At 39.9% G+C, this 19,155-nt stretch overlaps 2 protein-coding genes across 3 annotated transcripts in view; both read left to right on the top strand.

Moving 5' to 3' along the window:
* Positions 1–19,155, top strand: part of TRMU (tRNA mitochondrial 2-thiouridylase) — a 376,674-nt gene that overhangs the window by 263,138 nt on the left and 94,381 nt on the right. The gene's annotated exons all lie outside the window — the stretch shown is intronic.
* Positions 1–19,155, top strand: part of GRAMD4 (GRAM domain containing 4) — a 78,010-nt gene that overhangs the window by 23,174 nt on the left and 35,681 nt on the right. For both annotated transcript variants that reach the window (XM_051805176.1, XM_051805177.1), the window contains exons 2-3: positions 1,637–1,847; positions 9,741–9,861. In XM_051805176.1, coding sequence (XP_051661136.1) covers positions 1,637–1,847; positions 9,741–9,861 — 332 coding nt within the window. The remainder of the gene's footprint in view (positions 1–1,636; positions 1,848–9,740; positions 9,862–19,155) is intronic.

Raw genomic sequence — 19,155 nt, forward strand, 5'->3', positions numbered from 1 at the left:
ACTTCTGTATTTAATTGAAGGGTGCTAATAAACCTTGGCAGAGGTGCAAACTCAGGCAGATTTTGAAGTGAATGATCCAGTTTGAACTTGGTGTGAATAGTCACTGCCAAAGTGTTAGGGTAAGCAGAGAATTCATAAGGAAAGTTGAAGAGCTCTGTTGAAAAGAGGTTTGTGTAAGGAGGTGAGAATTGCCTCAGGTGCAAAGGCTGTGGTAGCGAAAGGCTCTTCTATTTTGCTCTTTATATTCCTGAAGTGACGTGTGTCTGAATCTGCCTTTGCTTTTTCATCTCACACCAGTGCCTGGGATGATGTGCCATGAAGCAAAACATGACTTTTAATGAAGAGGATGGTAGTGTTGACCACAGAGGACAAAAGGGTAGTAACAGGAACAAGTGCCTCAAAATTTTTAAAAATCCATTTATTAGAGCATTGAATCATTCTCCAAATGGAACTCTGTGAGCTGAGGAACAGTGTTTGTAGGAGAGAAAATTGTGGCTGATTTGTTATAAATGGTCAGAGTGTTAGATTGCTGAAGTGGCAGGAAAAAGGAACTAACTGTTGGGTTTTTTTTCTTTTTAAAGATGGAGCTTGGGACCTTTAGTACCGAGCGTGATTCATTGAATGGGACCAGTTTGGCAGGTCTGGTTTAAATCAGAAATTATACAGTGCAGTGTCTTGGAAAGCTATCATTACAATGAGTTTACGTACATAAATTAAGCTTTCTTCTATTGTCTTTTAAAAAGCAAAATGCTTCCCCCAGTAGTATTTAAGATTTAGAATTTAAGAATTGCTCACGTCAAATACTGTCACTGGAAGTGAAATGTCCTGGGCATTTCTCATTCCTCTGGATGTTGTGGCACCTGCAAAAATACTGACTGTGGTGTTTCTCTTACAGTAAAATTTTAACCATCCTACTAGTCCTAAAAAATTGCGAAAACATCACTAATAAAGTGATTCTCGCTTGCACCTCAAAGAGTAATAAAAATCTAGCAAGGGATATACAAGATTTTCAGTTGTGGTAATTTGAAGGATTTTGGCAATGCATTTGAATGTTCATAGTCTGTTTTAAAAGTCTCTAGCATTTGGTGGGATCTTCTGCATGGATCTGTCTAGTGGCTTTCTTCAGTAAACCCTTGCTACTTTGTTTTCTTAGCCTGAAGCAGTAGGGAGATATCATAGCATCTTTACTATTTCGCTCCAGTTTGTCTGGGAATTTAAAGATTGTTTGTGAAGCTGAGTGGATTTTCATGTCTTTGATTAGAAACATCCCAAGTTCAAGAATGTGGACTTACCAACTAAACTATTTTTGTTTCATGTGACCTATTAGGAACTGACTTCCTAAATTTTGGAGTGCAGGTTGTTACCTTGTGCCTATTCTGGCTTGCTTTAAAAATAGCCAGGAGAAAGAGGCCATAATGGTCTGGGAAGAGGGTAAATCATCAACTACTGAAAAACAAACCATGCATCTGTTACACTGTGGAAAAAAATGCCTATTAAAAAGCTAAGCTGCACCACGTTTTTCATCCACTGGCAGAAAGGCCCTTGAAAGATGGTTGGGAGTAGTTAATGATGAGAATGTCTTTATTTAGGTTTATTGCAAGCTTTCTAAAATACTCTCGATGTCTTGATCTTGCAGAGACTCCAACCGTCATGTTAAGGTAAAGCAGAAAAGTGCAGTGCTGAACATGCTAAAGAAGTTGGACAAAATAAGGTTCAGAGGTCACAAGAGAGATGAGTTACTTGATTTAGCAGAGTCTCCAAATGCTTCAGACACTGAATGTGGAGATGAAATTCCGGTGAAAATACCTCGGACGTCAGCTCGAGACAATGAAGAGCTGAGAGACCCTGTAAGTACTTGATTTAAGTATTGTTATATGACGTTTTATAGTCCTGAGGCAGAAAATAACAGAAATTATTAATTCTTTATCCTTATATTTTGGATTTAACAGTTGAGAATTTCTGGACTAGGAAACAACCTTCCAGTAATAGTCTTCCATTTTGTGGAAGGATAAATTAATTTCTTAGTCTTACAGTTCCCTGTACCTACTTTTTATTTTAGATATTGTGGGTTGACAGGTTTGATAACCTTGGGTGTGCTTCTGAATGTTCTCTGGTTTTATTTGTTTTGTTGAATTATGATTGAACACATGAAAAGGAAAGGCAACTTTTCAGTCTTAGGAGCTCAGATCTGCTTAAATGGCACTGTCCAGGACTGTACGGATAAGGCTTCTGTTGGCTTCATGGCAGGGTCACACCACATTGTTCTCCACTGCAGTGTTGTACCCAGTAATGCTTCCATGCTATTGAGTTGGTTTAAACCTATGCAGCAGGTTTAAACTAAACTTTTTGGTGCTTGTAAGTGGGAGCACCCAAACAGACCTACCTTTTTAAAAGACACTGTTTCAGGAAGAGTTAAATACTGGTTAAAAAGTAAAATAAAATCCTGCTTTAACTGTTAAAAAAATGGCTAAGGATCCTTGAGCTTGGAATGCTACAATCTAAATTCAGATTTGTCTATTTAACTGTATTCTAGAATGTGACTTGGAAGTCAGAATTTATATCACCCTATTTGGAAATGTACTGTGCAGTTTCTGTCCCCAAAATGTGATCAGACTGTTGTCTGAAGGCTCATTTCTAAGAGCACAGGGCTTGCTCACAGCAAATTCTAAACTAAAAGACTTCAAATCATATATGCTTATGTATCTGCTTTGAGATTGGCAGCTTTTTCTGTATATATTAGCTTTTTTAAATTTAAGTGGGCTTCTATGGTACCACATACAATTCTGGTTATAAAGAGCCTTTTTGCCAGAATGTTTTTCCTGTGGTCATGGAACAAACAAGTGGTAATGACAGAGCATGTTTTGGTCACAGAAAGTCTGTTGTATGCAAATCCTCAAGCATCTGAGACAAGTAAGTCTGTTAAATGTCATTTAGTCTACTGAAGACATCTGTCATTCGTTAAGATGTAAGTATTGTGTATACTGGGAGTAATCTCTGCTACTGCCCTTCTAACGTTTTATTTTCTGAGGTTTTTATAGGTAAATACTTTTTTCATTAAACTTAAGGCATTATGTTTATATGTGGGTATATATTAGATGCCCTTTGTATCTAAACAGAAGTATCTGGATGGCAGAGCTAGAGGCTACAGAAAGATTACTTAAACTCTAGATACTATCTTCTATATTTCTTCAGGGGAATAGTAGCTTCAGGATGGTAAGGAGGGAACAGCAAGGTAAAACCTACAGTTTTGAATAGTTATAAAAGCCTTATGGCTACACATCTGCAGTGATAGTCTCTGATTTCTCAAAATGTTGAGCTCTGTGTGCTGAGAAGGGAATTTGAAGAGAAACACTTTGCTTTCTGGTTAATTTACATACTGTAGTAGGCTGTTGTGATCTAAGTCCTTGGGATACAGTTGAGTACAGTTCTTTAAAAAACAGGGAGAAAGGGAGAGAGGAAAGCAGCAACAGCATCAAACTTGTTTTTCCCCACTCCTGATATTTGGGAACTCCAAATGCAGTGGAGTAACAGCCTAAGAGCAACAGCTGTGTTACAGATATGAGAGAAATAAGCAAATTGGTATGAGCAAAGAGGTCTGACGTTCAGGGATAAATTTCAGATGGGAAGTTTGAGGGATTAGCAGTTGGCCTCACAGACATCTGGGAACTGTCCATCTGTAAAATGAAGGGAGAAGAAATAATCCCCTGTGCTGCAGAGGTGCCAAAAATAAAGAAAGTAATGCTTATGTATTTAAATCAGTATTAAAATACTGGTTGAGATCACGTGAACAGGGCAATTCTGAATTATGTCTCTCTTATTGAGATGATACGATTGAATTGTACCTGAATTGGTTTTAATTTTCAGTATCTAAAACTCAAATCTTAAATTGCATGTATACAGATTTGTTTTCTTTTAAAGGTTCTGTTAGCAACGTAGTATTATAGTTCTATTGCACTGATCATAAGAAGACCACGTCTTATTGGTTTCTTCCTGTTTAATACCTTAGGGAAATGTTGAAAGCACACAAAAGCTAATGCAAAACTGCGTAAATTGCAGTTAGACTGCATATCTTTTCAGATAAATGTGAGCTGTACTGTGCTTCCACTTTTGTTGCTTCATTGTTTCTGTTGAAATCTGAGTACAGAATTTGTGATTTGGAAATTGGTGGCTTATAACTGAACATATGCATGCAAAATTAAAGTCCTGGTCCCCTTATCTGCATCTGTCAACCATTCCCTTGATAAAGGCTTCATCTCTGCCCCTCTACTTCCCTGCCCCTGTCTGGTGTATTAATCGTTATGGAGTCATTAAAGAAAGATCTCTGTCTATTAGAACAGTACAGTGCAGTCATATGAATGAAGGGTCCTTCTTTGCCTCGTGGGTTTGCAGTGCACTTAGAAATGTGCACATTAGGTGCCTCTTCTTTAGGTATGTATCTGAACCTGACAAGCATATGCAGGAACTCAACCCAAATGGATCTTTTAGAGAAAAAAACCCTGTCATAAAAGCTTGTGATTGCAGAGCCCTGATCATCTGCCAAGAAGAGCATCATCCTCTGTTGTGCACCTCCTGCAAGTGAAGTGAATGTTCAGTCTCAGGCCACAGATACAGCAGTGGCACTTAGTCCCAACGTATCTTACTGAAGTTACACGTGCAAAATTTACACTGTGAAAAGACAGAAAAGATGACCAGATGAGGTGATCTCATATTCTTTATCTTAAAACTGTGAGCTTTACCTATTTAGTTCAATAATAAACATCCTAATCTGTGTTTGGATAAAGCACACAGCTCCAGATAGGAGGGCCCTGGGTCTGGAAGGATTTATATTTTCCTTTCAATTCTTCTCAGTGATTTCTTCTGTTCAAAAAGTGTCTTACTCCAAATTTGAATTAGTTTGGACTCAGCTTACATGCTGGCTGCTAGCTTGTGTGGGTACTTTCCCCCCTCTCATTTAAGTGCCCCAACTACCAGATAATGCTTTGGATAGCAGATACTTTCTTAGATCTCTGTGAGTATTTGGGCACTGTGATCAGATCATTGCCAAGACAGCAATGTTGGTTAACAAATTTAACTCTTTGCTAAACATCTCTTTTAGTTCTTGAATGGCTTCCTGGGTTTCTTCCTCCCTTCCCTCTTTACCGTAGGTGATTGTTTGGTTTTTTAAAGCAAGAACATTCAACACTGTAGGTATGTAGAAACACCAGAAGTGCAAAATAGGTAGAGGCAGTAACTTGGTCCATTCTTACTTCCTAATCGTGAACATATTAGCATTTGACTTGTTGTGACATTGGAAATTGAGATAATGTTACTTTCTTAGTAATTAAAGTCCCCTTCATTCAGTGCCACCATGTCCCATTTTTACGAAAGCGGAGAAAAGGTTCAGTTCTATGCACAGGTATATGAATGAACGTGGTGCAGAGGAGATACCATCCCATTTGCAGAGGAGTAAAAGAACAAATTGTGTCTAAACCTGTGGAGGCAGTGAGAATTACAAGTCAAATCTCTCTTGTACCTGGCATGTTGTACTGAAAGCAATCTAATCTACTTAACGCAAGTTCCCTGCCAGTATGCTAGGATTAAATCTGAGTTATTGTGGTACAGAAAACATTAATTTAATTGCAGTACAGCTTGGCTTTTCCTGACATGTCAGTTAAAACTTAAATGCTGCTGCATCAGTCACCTCATTTACAGTGATTGTAAGTTATAAAGCATGATGCTTGGGAGGTATGAAGCATGATGCCAACATTACAGTTAAGATGTTCAAGTCTCTAAAACTGACTAGCACTAGATTTTTTAAAATTTATGTAGAATATAGCTGTGTTTTAGGAGACTTCCAATATGGGCAGGCTTCCAAGAATAGCTACTTAGCATTAACTATTCATGCAGATGCCTTCACTCTTAAACAGTGTTGTTGAGTTTTCCCTTTTCTTACAGCAGGTAAATGCAGCATTCATGGGGAACTCTTTCATAATTTGAAGTAAGAAAATGCACATGAAGTGTGAGTTGAGAAACTCAAGACAAGCTGTGAATGCAAGCTAAGATTCTGTATTTCAAACTACCTCTTCCCTGTGTTGTGTTCCAGCCACTTTCGGGGCCCTGAGGAGTGACTTGGGTGGATGGTTATGCCCCTGGGGTTACCATGACTTGTCCTTATTGCTCCTTTTCCTCTGTGTTTGAGAACTGTTCCTCTCCAGGCTAATTACAAACTTGAAAATGAGACAACTGTTTTGTTATATCTTCCTAGAGAAAAGTCATCCACGTACATACGATGTTGTGGAAGAAAATTAGGAGAGAGTTGGCCATTTTTATTTCTGTATGATGCTGAAACTTGCTGTGCTGGAGATGGAGAGGACAGATCCACATCTGCTTGGTTAAGAAGTGACTTAGACTCTTTCTGTGGCTGTACAGTGGCAGTGGTGTCGGTGCTCAGCACACAGAACAAAATCCCAGGGCTCACAGGATAAAGGGAGTTTGGAGAGGGAAGGTAGAGAACTCTTGGGCTGGGAAGTGCTTTATGAAAAGCCTAAACTGCAGATGGTTTGAAAAACATTGGTGAGGAGATGTGAATTTAGATCCGGAGCTGGGTGTGGCTTGGAGCAGCAGCCCTGAACTCTGATAATGGGTTACAGACAGTCTGTCATCATCAGAAATGTTCCTTTAACCCCTCTGTCTCTGACTCCACACTTACCTCAGGCATTTCTCTGGCTTCCTGGGCACTGCCAGGCCTTGTGCATGGTCTTGGCTAAGTAATAGCAATTGCCAGCATTTTAAGAGGGCTCCTGTGTCAAATACTGTCAAAGCTAGAGAGGAAGAAGAAAAAGCAGAAACCTGCAGAAACCTTCAAGGCTTTTCCTGTGAATCAGAAACTAGAAAGGACATCTGTACAGTACAGTGTAGTTGTTTCAGCCTGAGTCCCAGTGCTGTCCTACAGAGGCAACAGATAGGAGAAACCTTTACCCAGATAAGGCTGGAATTAATACAAGGATTTTGTTAACTTGTGAATTGAGTCAGTTATGCTAACTTCAGACAGAAGGGCTTTTTGAATTCAGACGTAGGCAGTAGACCTTCAGCAAATGTAGAGACTTTATTTCTTGTCATCTTAGGTGTGTTGGTGTGGGGAAAAAACTTCTGAGACAAAAAGAAACATCTACTTAAATATCTCTCATATCGCTGTCCTGGGTGTGCTTAGTTTTCTGAACACTTCTAAACAGTATTCATAAAATATTATGGTGATGCCAGTTTTGGAAATTGGTGCTTTATTTACCACCAAACTTGTGTTACTGTGTATCTTACTACTCTGGTTGAACTATATTATTGTTACATGATAATTACATGATCTTGCTCCTAGTATTCTTAGCAAGCAACCTTATGTTGTAATTTAGTGGATTTTTTTTCCTCTTTTTCTCTCTACGTTACAAGGTCATTCTAACCTTTTGTACTTAGTTTGAAGATCTGTACCTCCTGATTTTTAACCTATCAACGGATGTCAGGCTGCTTGAAAATCTAATGCTTAAGCAGATAAACACATTTGAAAACTTTCAGAATGAGTCATGTTAACTGATATCACTCTCCTGAGTGCTATTCACCTCTTGCTCTTTCCTTTCTTCTAAGAGGCACAGTCAAGGTGTGCTGGGCTTTAATTAATGACTTAACATCTCTGAAGAAGGAAAAGCAGAGTTGGTTCTCCAGATGGATTTCTGAAATGTAGCACAACTTTGGGTGAAATATCTTGAGTATCTTCAATGAGGATGAAAATTTGGATATGCTGAGATATTTTTTAGCCTGTTTCTTCTTTCTCTCCTCCCTCGCTTTCCTTGTGCCTGCCTGTGGAGTGTCTTGTAAGGGTGCTGCTGTTCGACTTCAGCCACACCATCCTCCTTGGGGCTCTCCAAGTGTCTGGCAAGTGATAGCACTAAACCTTGCAGTGTAAATAAATACAACCCAGTTCTATAGATAAGAAATCAACACAGAGGTTAACTGACATGCTCATCTGAAAACAGGCTCTGTTACTCTTCAGCAGTGTCTGGAGCTGTTGCACCTCTCTGGCTAAAGGCAGAGGTGAATGGGAAATGTGGAGCATGGGGAGGAGGATGCTGTGCTGCAGCTTTCCGTGTGAGGATTGCTTGCGGTCTGTCTGCCTCTGCTATGACATGGTTCGTGCTGGCTCCAAAATGGGAAGCAGCCTGGGCTGCTGCTGAGCTAACAGCTTCTGCTCCTCATCGTGGCCAGCAGCGCTGACTGACTGCTGTGTGGGTGGGTGCTGCTTTTGGCACTGGAAATAGCATCTCTGCTTGGCACTGTATTGAGCATGCCCAAGTGGGGAGTTGATACCAGGTAAATGCTGGGCAGTAGCTGCCTACAGAGTGCTAATTTGCCTGTATAGACAAATTCTGAGGCTTAAACTCAACATCTGTTCAGCTCAAGCAAGAAAACAGATGTTTATTAGATATTTCCACACTGATTTATCTTAGAAGCGCAAAGCATTCCCAACAGTGAAAGTACTTTGTTGTCAGTAAGCTTTCTGCACATTTTTCCTAAAACATAGAAGATGTCTTTTAATTAACTCTCCTATAGATTACTTGAGTTTATATATATATATATATATGTAATTTAGGTGGTGTGGTTAAATGTAAGCAAGCTGGTGTTTGAAAGCAGTACAGTTCCTATATGTTTTCAAGGTTCAAACAAGGAGTGGGGGAGTGATTATAATGGGTAAATAAATCCCTTTCTGTCTTTGTTCTGAGATGTAGCCTTCTGTAATCTATCACTTTGATTTTGAGTATTAGTGGTTGAAGAAGCTCCTGTAATTCTCATTGACAGACTTTTTGTACCTTGTGGGGACTGCACACAAGTGCTGAACAACCATTACTCAGGAGATGCCCTCACCTGCCCTTTTCCCTGCTGTTTGAAAATGCCCACTTAATGAGAGAAAGATGGCATCACCTGCCTTGTGCTGTGTGGGCTTGGGGTTTTTCTGTGCTCACTTCATGGAGGTGGTGGTTGTCACTGCTCTTGCAAATTAATCAATTTGCTCTTTAATTCCTGCTTTCTGCAGTATTTCCAGTGCTGAGTTCACTTGAGGGGTGCTGGTAAATCTGTCAAGACACACAGTCTCCTGACTCCCACCTCTCCTAGCCTGCCAGGATGAGCTCCTGGGCACCAGCAACATCCTTCTGCAGTAACAGGGCTGTGGGGGAGATGGAGGGAGTGGGGAACCCTTCCTTGCTGAGAACCTGTGGTCTTCAGAATTACACATTCTATAAATGGATATTAAAATATAAAATATGTATTTTCTAATAGCTCAGCAGTTATCTAGGAAAGTATTACTTTTGATAGCTTCACAATTTTATAGGTAAAGTGTGTTGCATTGACTGTTCATTTAATGGGAAGAAGAGAGGGATAGTATAAATATGCCTTTTAAATCAGCAGAAGTAAGGCTTAAATGATGATGCAGCAGAACTTGTAAGGGTGGTGGTGGTGGTGGGAAATCTTAGTTTTCTGTAACTCCCTGAGGTCTGTAGAAATGTATTCTGTAAACTCACATGGGAGAGATACCATGCATTTGATTAGCTTTCATTCATTTGTTTTGGTAATTTAATGCTGAGAGAGGCATGCAGAGTTGTCGATACTTGCATGTTTCTCACATGGTTGTTTCTTTACTGCCCCAGAAATAAGTTGATGTATTTGAATGAAAAAAAAAAGTGCTTCTGAGCTGTGAATATGTTCTGGCTTTCTTATAGGCTGGTCCAGGGACCATCATCATGGCTTCAGGAGTCCCGGATTTTAACAGAACAGAGTCTGACAGACTGAGTGAGATCAAAGGTCACCTGGAAATAGCCTTACTGGAAAAACACTTTTTACGTAAGTATAAAATACTCTGTGGAAAAGGAATGGCTTAAGCTTGCTGAAATAAGGTTTCTCTAAGCTGTAGAAGTTGGCATCAGAATTTTGAGGTGTGCTAATGTGCGGATAGCACATAAAATAAAACATCAGCACGTGGGCTGATGTTTCCCTAGGAAGACCTTAAAAGCATTCTCAGGGTTTCTGGGTCACTTGGATATTTTTTTTTCATTGCATTTCTCACAGCATACCTCACTACATGATTAAAGCTGCTTAGTTGAAATCTTGATGTTGACATCTGCAGGTTATCTTAGAACTAAGTCAACCTTAATGTGCTTGGAATAGGTGGAGTTTTTTTTCTAGTAGTAATTCATAAGAAGAGATTTCTGAAGGGGCAACCAGTGCATTTCCTTGGCAGCTGTTTCAACAAATAATATGTCTTAAAACACATGTCTCTTAACAGTATAAGGATTACTAGTAAGTGATGTAAGAAATACAGAGAAGAGTGTCTGTAGATTTCAGGTGTTACTTGTTTGGGTTTACTTGTATATATACGTGTATTTGTGTATATGAGAAAAAATGTATATGAGTCATTCATGGCTAGAGGCAGCCACAAGATTTTGGGGATTTAATCTCAGGAGGTCTGAACTGCTGACTTTTAAGACAGGATAGTTAAAAACGGAAAAATGGAAGACAAGCATTCCTGTGACTTAGTAGAAGTAGAGATCTCTGTAATAAATCAATGAGAATTCTTGGTCAGTTGCTTCCCAAAACGGTCATTTTAATGTTTTGGTTTTAACTTCAGAGTATGAGGGTGTTTTTATGTGTTCAAAGCTTGTCAGGTATTTTCTAAGGGGTAGGAATAACAAGCCTATGGATTCTATTCAATTTCTATAATCCAGCAACAAGACTTGTGTTTTATCTTCAGCATGTTCTCAAGGATTTGCCATTAATTTCCCTAACTTGTTTTTCATTTGGCAATATTTCTTCGATATGTTCCCCCCCACCATGTATGGGAGGGAGGTCTGATAAAGGAAACTGGGAAAGAATTTATAACAAGCTACTATCAGCTTCCACAGATAGCTGGAAGAGGTATCACGGTTGGAATATCAGGCAAAAACTGAAAGATCTGTTTGACTTGCCTCATTAGTTTCAGTACTTTACTTGAATATTTAACTTCAGAGTTACCATGTACTTCTTCCATTGCAAAGATGATATATTGCTTATGCTCCTGTTATCCAACTGTTTTTAAACTAGATGGAACATGTATGGTTTCCTGATGTAATCTAGTGTGTAACAGAAACAGTAGGACCTACCAGAACTGATTTCTGGTTTGAACTAGGACATGCTTTTTGATATAAAATAGGGTTCCCAGGGCACCTCCATTGCTGGTGAATCCATTCTCCTTTCTTAGCATGTTCTTACAGTAACTGAATGTTATTTTTGTGAACGTTTGTAATCTTCAGGTTCTTGCTGTAATTTCAAAACCTTCTGATAAACTATGTTACCACTTCTCACTGAATCCTTTTTCTTTTCCACAGACCTTTGTAGCAAACTCCAAGGTAAAGGGTAATGAAGATCACCCTTTCATGTTGAGCAGATGGTTGGAGGTTCAGGCTGATGGGATAGTTTAGCTGGGTGGATTGAGTCAGCTCTGGATGTCTCCAGCCCTTACTGCTAGGTCAAGAGCTCTTCACCAAAGCCTGAGGTTTGCTGTAGCTGAAATTATGGATTTCTCTTGGCAAGTTCGTTGTAACTCTGTACTGAAAACTGGTGGGGAAATAAGTGAGGTAAAGCTTACTCTTTATTCCCCTACACTCCATTCAAAATTTTAGGCTGAAATAGGTCACTGTGTTTGTCAGTTGGAGTGAAGTAGCAGTTCTCTTTTTGGGTATGGCTCCTGCGTTCTCCTTTCTTTTTCCTTCTCTTTGAGTTTGTGTTTTGCACTTTTTTAATACTAGAAGTGCTTCATTATTGTTTTCTTCCCAAAAATGAACTAATGGTATGCAGAAAAATATTCTTGAAATGTGCAGTTTGTTTACTTCAATTTTCCTTGGAAGAAAGCCTGATCATTATTTTTTTAAAATCCTATAGCTGCAGTTGGTGCTTTTTAAGAAAGCTAGTTTCTCTGCAGTAGATGTTTTTTAAGAAGGCTAGTTGCTCTGCACTATTTCCATACTATTTTTAGGTATGGAATTCTTTAAGGACGTCTGGCTATAATTGTGTTTTTTCATAAACCGTTTACCACATCCACTTAACTCCATTTCCTCCAGCTAGATGTGCAAAAATCAAAGCAACTGCTAGTAAGTGAGGGAAATACTTAAAAGTTTCATGGATTTTCTTTTTAATGTGTTGAGTTTCTAATTGTTATCAGTTTGATTCTGACATTTTTGCCTCTTTTGTACTTTTGTTTGTATTATTGTGCCATTAGCCAGGAGGTTTAAGGAGATTTCCTCTCAGCTAAACATTATGCATAATGTACATTACACAGCTACAAGTCAGCCTGGGTCTGTAGTTGCAGGTGCCTGGATAAAGAAGAGCAAAGCACTAGTCTTCTTTAAACTCTATTCAGCCATTAGTAGGCACAAGTAATAGGTGCAGTTTGGCTGAGTAGTATACTCAGTGAAACACATCCCAAACCTAACTGTAGCCTCTACAAGCTGCAGAGGAAATCTGGGTCAAACAGGTACTGGAGACAAGCTGTTGTCTGTAAAGGGAAAATATCTTCATTTAAGATGCCAGATGAATCTTTTCTTTAGCAAAGAGATAATCTAAACATCCAAAGATATGAAGATGGAGAGGAATTGCTTAGCATGTGCATAGCTGTAAATGCAAATAAAATGTACTGGAAATGCAAGGAGTTTAAGCTGCAAACTGAGAGGAGGATGAGGCAGGCAGAGGAAGGGATCTTGGATGATGTCTTAAGCAAGAAGGAGTGATCATCTGACTCTTCCAGCCAAGTTGCTTTTTCTGTCTGTGTGGGAATGGTCTTAATCTCTGTGATATAATGGCTTCTTCTGAGCCTTATTACAGGAATCCTGAAAACTGTGTTTGTTGGGTCTGCGGTGTTGAGGATTCCTGCAGAAAAGGGCTTGAACACCAGCTGAATGAAAAGTGCAGAGAGCTTAGTCTGCTAGAGTTTTAAGTGCACGTGGATGGATAAAGCTTTTTCTTGGAGCTGTGACAATCAGAATAATTCATTTCTAAAGGATTTTGTGTTGTTATAACCTAGTTTTAAATGCACATGAACACTGCCTTGGGCTAGTTGAGGATTCAGTTTGGGAAGGCAACTACTGACCCAGGACAGTTTTGCTAAGATCAGTTGTGGTTTTAGTGTTTCCATTTCAAAACCTAGTTGTATCTAAACAAGAAATAAAATCATGCTTGCTGCTCTTGCATTTGCAAGACAAAAATTATGCAAACCCACGATCTTTCTGGGTTTGCACCTCATAGAGGTAAACACTCTGCTTTTCTTCCTGTTGCTTCCTGTGCCTGCTTATAGAGGGCAGTTTTGGAGATATCAGCACTCTGATCGTGGTGCCGCAAGGTGCTTTGTAAGCACACATGCATCCTGTGGTTTACATGAAGTATTAGCTAATTCTTGGTCAAAGATGTTCAAGCCTTTTGCAGTGCTAAATTTAGCAGCTCAGAGAAGAGGAGTTGGTGGTAGCAGCAGCATATGAGAGTAAACAAACCAGGTGACTGTTAGAGAAGAGGGTTAGTCATGACTCAGTAAATCAAAGAAACACTACATGAGGGTGAAGAGCTCTAGGAGGAAATAAAGTCCTCTCCCACAAGGGTTTTGCATTCCACTTGGTACAGCAGAGTGTGGCAGGAGTCTTCAGGGGCTTACCAAACCGCTGGTTTCAGTTATGATTTTTATACTAGCATTACAAAATAACTTGTGATTATGCTGCTTTCCCATTGAAATTCTGCTCCAGCACAGTCTTCATCCTCATGTGCCTTTTTGAACTGTTTATGTGACTAACTCCACAGTGTTTTCTCTGGCTCGTTCTTTCTGATATAAATGACCTGATGATTCTTTGAAGGAAGAACAACCTAGCAAAATAGTGACTACATGGAAGTAGAGCTCTAGAAAAACATACATGATTCTCAGGCAGATCTGGGATGTCAGAAAGTGTTAAATCTTGAAGGCAAAGTGTGTGGTGATGGTTGTAACCAACAGAAGACCTACACTGAAAAGTCCAGTTCTGCACGTCCCCAGTAATTGTATGCAACAAATTGACTATGAAGCTGAGTCAGAGTCCAATTACCAACTGTGTTAGAATACCTTTGGTGTAATTTCTCTTGACATAAGGGTCAAACACCAGCTGCAGTAGCAGAGAGAGAGAAGAGCAGAAGAACAGATTCACTGCATTGGTTCTACTGTCTTCTTACTGACCTGGCAGCCTTTAATCTGAACCATAAGTTTAGAAATCTGGAAGTAGAATCTAGAGCTGAAGCAGAATCTAGGGCAGGTGAAGACCCTGGCGAGAGAGTAAGCAGCTGCTGTGTATATCTGAGACACCCAAATACCAGCTCTGGGCCATAGTAGCTGCTGCTTGCTACATGGTCAACCCTGGCCAAGGGATCCTGATGCTGCAGCTTGGGCTCCAAGCTTGCTGATGCTGGTGAGCACTGAGGCTGCTGTAGCAGTGGAGCTTACCCTGGGTTTCTCACATCCTTTGCTCCTTCCCCTAAGCTTCTTTCAGTTTAAAATCCTGGACTGTCAGGCAGTAAAAAGATGTCTCTAGGAGATCTGCATGTGCCCCTTGAGATTGTGGAGCTTCTCTGATGAGGACTGTGGTTTGTGTATGGTGACTGGTGGGGAATCTTCTTAAGTATTTTGCCTGGGCACCCAGAAAAGACACAGTAGAAAGATGTGAGTTCAGGCTTTGCTATAGAGCTGCTCTCACTTGCTTTGTAGTAACAAGTTTTAAAGTTTTTCTAGATCTGACTTCTGACTGGGAGACTTCTCAAAACCTACAGAAAGTTTCCTAAGAGGTGTAGGAAAGGTATTGCTTATACCCGGAGATGCTTACATGACACACTGTGTATATTGAGTTCATTTCTAGCCTTCCTGGACAAAAAAAACCCACAAACCTCCAAAACTCTGGCCTCATTTTCCTGGAAACATTGGGAACGTTGGACGAGGCAGTTATGAGCAGGTTAGAGCACTTCTCTGGGGTTTAAGAAGCCTCAATATAGACTAAGGAACATTCAGACCTTCCTTTCTAATCTGCAAGGACTCTGTTCTGACTGGTGGAGGAGATGGGTTGGGCTCTTGCTTGCTCTCGACTTGGCTTCCAAGAGCACGATATTTCTGAGAACAGAGGATAGGGAAAAGATGCGACTCCAGCCCAGTGCAGCAGCAGGCTGGAGTCCTGGACTGGTCCTTGTTCTAGTCCTGACTTGTGCAATGTGCTCAAGTCATTGGACAAAGCACATACATGGACATGTACATGATGATGCTGTACATGAAGATGCCAGAAAGCTGGAGGATCTCATATTGTCACACCATCTTTGGGACTGATGAACCAAAATTGCAGCACTGTGCTGAGAGAGATGTATTGTTTGAGCTCCTCCAGAGGCTTGAACAGATGCCACCTACTCACTGCGTTATGTAGGTGGGCTGTGCTCTTGCTTCTGCCTTTTTTGCATGCCCAGCTCATGCCCTTCCTGAATTGCAGAGAGGGTGTGAAAATCCAGGCAGGGCAATGGTCAACACTGTTGTTCCTCTGCCTGTTGTGTAACTGGGATGGAGAGTTTGGGAGCCCCATGTGGAACTTGCCTTTCCCTGCTCAGCTTAGTAACACAAAAGCCTTGGAAGAGCCTGCTGCTCTTTCTAAGCCAGACATTATTTCAACATTTGTAGACTGTTTCACTTCTGCCAAAACCAGTGAGTGAAAACCATTCTTGCAATAATGACAATATTTTTGCAGCTCCCTTCATTTTAGATGGATTCTGCAACTCTTCTGGCACTTTTATTCCCTGAAATTTCTGGAAATTCATATAACAGCAGTACTTTTCATGACTTTTAAACTGACTTTATAAGTGTATCTAGCAATAGAAAACTTCCCACTTGGTGTTTTGAGAAGAGGATCTGTCTCACTACACTATATTTTCAGGAAGCATAATTTAAAATCTTTCCATAATGAAGGGGAAATGATCCTGTCTGTGCCACTTATAACACAATAAAGCTCCACTGAAAGCACTGTATGTAAAGTTACTAATTGGTATTTAGCATAACTGTTTTGTACAAACCATAGCAATGACATCTTAGTTTTTTCTAACATCACCCACTCCAAGTAGGACATAATGAGAATGGCGAGAGAGACTAGAGCAGTTTGCACTGAGGAAGACTGTCAAATATGAGGTGCTTTGTAAATCAGTCTCCTTCATCTCACAAAAGAGAAGAACACTTCATATGAGACTCTGCTATTCAGGTGAGGAGAATAGTACCAGGGGATATTAATTGCACTGAGAGGCAGGTTGTTGGTTCACTCAGCCTTGCCTCCACTGCCTCTGGATTGGAGTTGGCTTATTTCCTATCTGCATAGCAAGAGCCCACGCTGCTCCCTGCCCTGTAGGCGTATGCAAAGAGACTCAAAACTGGTCCTCAAAAGATATGCTTATTGTAAGTACTGGAGCAGGAGCTCTGCCTTTGAAAGACCAAAGAGAAGAACAAAAGAATGATGGAAACAAAACAAAGTAAAAAGAGATTGTTTAACTGCCAAACCTGTGTTGAAGTTTTTTAAGTCATTGGGCATGACAGATCACTTCTTTGTTTTGATATGTGCAGACTTAGCTGGAGAACAGTCATAGTGAAAATACGGGATTTATATTTGATTGTTTCACTTCTCCACTCTACCAAAATCCCTATAGAAAACACAGGAGAGAGGAGGGAAGGATATGAACTCAATAAATATTCTTAATCTTTAATGATTTTCTCTGCTTTTTGGCTTTCTGTGACACCAATATTCTTATTAGAAAATCTTTTTGCCTTGTTTTCTGGATGAAAGATTCATGCAAGATTCAAGCAAGAGGCCTGACCGCAAGGGAAAACCATTAAATTGACAAAGCAAGGTGTTCACAAATGCAAAAAAAAACCCCCAAAACAAGGAAGAGTTCTTCCAGACTGCTTGTTGTCCACCTCTGGAAGAGCTCTGTAGAATAAGAATGCTGGTATCCATTTCAGAAGCAACCACCTAATCACAGAAGACAAAGGAGGGGGTTAGACAGTCAACCTGGAGTCTGGAGGTTTACAAGGCACATTTTTCAGTTCTTCTTAAAGCGCCAAGACTAGTACTCCTAAGGAGGTGAGCTTTGTGCTTCCCAATTGAAGCACTGAAGTCCAAGCATGAAAGAGGACATGAATTTAAGTGGTGACTTAAAGAAGAAATGGCAGCTAATAAAGTGGAGCTGTTAGAGCGATAACTTAAAGAAGTACTTTTCTTCCCCAAGCATCTGGCATGCAAAGAAGTAAAATATCTTTCAATGTCTGGGATCGAAGGCTAATGTTTTATTTGAAGCCTTTTGGGTAGATTTGTGATAACTTTTGGCAGTCTCTGTGGTTCTTGAGTCGCTGGTGGAAAGACATATGCCCTGGAGAAGGACAGTCATGGATTAGAAGAAGAACAGGTAACAAATAGTACAATTAAGCTGTATCCAGTTTTAGCTGCAAATTGTGAACGTGTCTTCAGAGGAGTATATATAAATTGCAAAGTAACTGTAAGCAGGAAAAAAGCAGGCTAGGGAATTTTGTTGTGGGTCCTTCCTCCATCACTGCTTGTTGGTCAGACCTCATTCTCTGTATATCTTCGCTTTATCTTAAATGGTGAAGTAATTTCATGTCTTTTACAGGACTGCCATTTCCTGCTGGTTTTTAAGGTGAAGACTGAAAGCTCTTCAGTATCTATGATGATGAAAATAGATATGTTGTTAAGACTCCTAACATCTTGTTAGTAATGTCATATAGTTGGTTTACTTGGGACAAGTAAATATTAGCTTTATGTAGGGATTAGGAGTCTGGTAGCGGTAGAAACTGCCTGCGCTGGAGACAATTCTGGCTTCATTAGTGTGGCTGATGAGATCCAGTTTGAAGATGTGTGATTGGAATTTAGTGTGTTTAGTACCAATTAAATAATGTGTACTCTGGTAATGTTCAAAGGGTTGTAGAGAGATTTACCATGATTAACATAGACGTAGAAGGGTTACTTTTGTCTTGTTAAGTACTGGTGTTTCCTCATGTAAGTATGATGGGGAGCATGTATGCTTTTTGGCATTTCTAGTTTTCAAATTGGTCTCCTTAGATTTAACACTAAACTGATTTGGTAGCTAGAAACAGCAGGTTGACAGTCTGTAGTTGTACTCTGAAAGAAATTTTTGATCACTTTGTCCCAGAGGGAGGTTTTGCAGTGTACCTGTAGGCCTAGGAAGGAATGTTGTTATGTAAAACAGCTACGAGGAAACTCCCTAATCTACCTTCAATCCTGGGATTAAGGGAAGCATCCGCTTTGCTGCATATGCAGTATTGGAATTAGAAATCCAACCTTCTGTCATGCCTTCCCAGCCTCATGTATCGTCCTTCTTATCTAAATACTACTCAGAGTCTGTTCGGTCTCACCAGAACTAAATACTTTGGTGTTGAAGTGCTTTTTGTCAGAACATTTTTTACAAGTTTGTGTATTCTGAGGAGCAAACTGAAATTTTTCAATTGCTCTAGTGGCTGATGCCAGACAATGGTGCAGCACTTGGTAGCTCATCTTGTAGCAGTTCCATTGTATCAACTAACCTTTTTGGAATGTTAATCTTTGAATTTGAGTGGTCGAATACTTAAGTGTTCAGGTGTGACAGTTACATTAGACCTCATAGAGGATAAAATGCTGTAGAAAAAATGAAATAGATAAACTTTCTGGTAACCTGTGAGATGCATGGCTGATGACGTTCTTTACTATGGGCTCAGTTCTCCTAGGGTTTACAGTGCAATAATACTTGGATTAATGTCATTGGAACACCATTGTTGCCTTGTCTCACAGACATCTATAGCTCATTTTTAGAAGTGCAATAGCATCCAGATATTGTCCTGCTTTTCTACACAAGTTGACTTTTCTAGAGAGCTTTTAAAACATTTTTTTCAGGGTCACAGCCCTGCTGTCACAGCCTAAAGGGTTACTCAATGTGTAGGTATATAGAGGTTATGACTGTAGGTTGGTAGGCTTCTGTAATACTCAAAGACACGGAGGCTTTTTACTTAAAATTTCTCTACTTAATATTACAGATTGCCACAAATACCACAAAAATCACCCCTAGCAA

The sequence above is a fragment of the Manacus candei genome, unplaced genomic scaffold (assembly GCF_025592945.1).
Source record: "Manacus candei isolate 608988 ecotype Guabito, Panama unplaced genomic scaffold, ASM2559294v1 h1tg000063l, whole genome shotgun sequence".
Classification (NCBI taxonomy): domain Eukaryota; kingdom Metazoa; phylum Chordata; class Aves; order Passeriformes; family Pipridae; genus Manacus; species Manacus candei.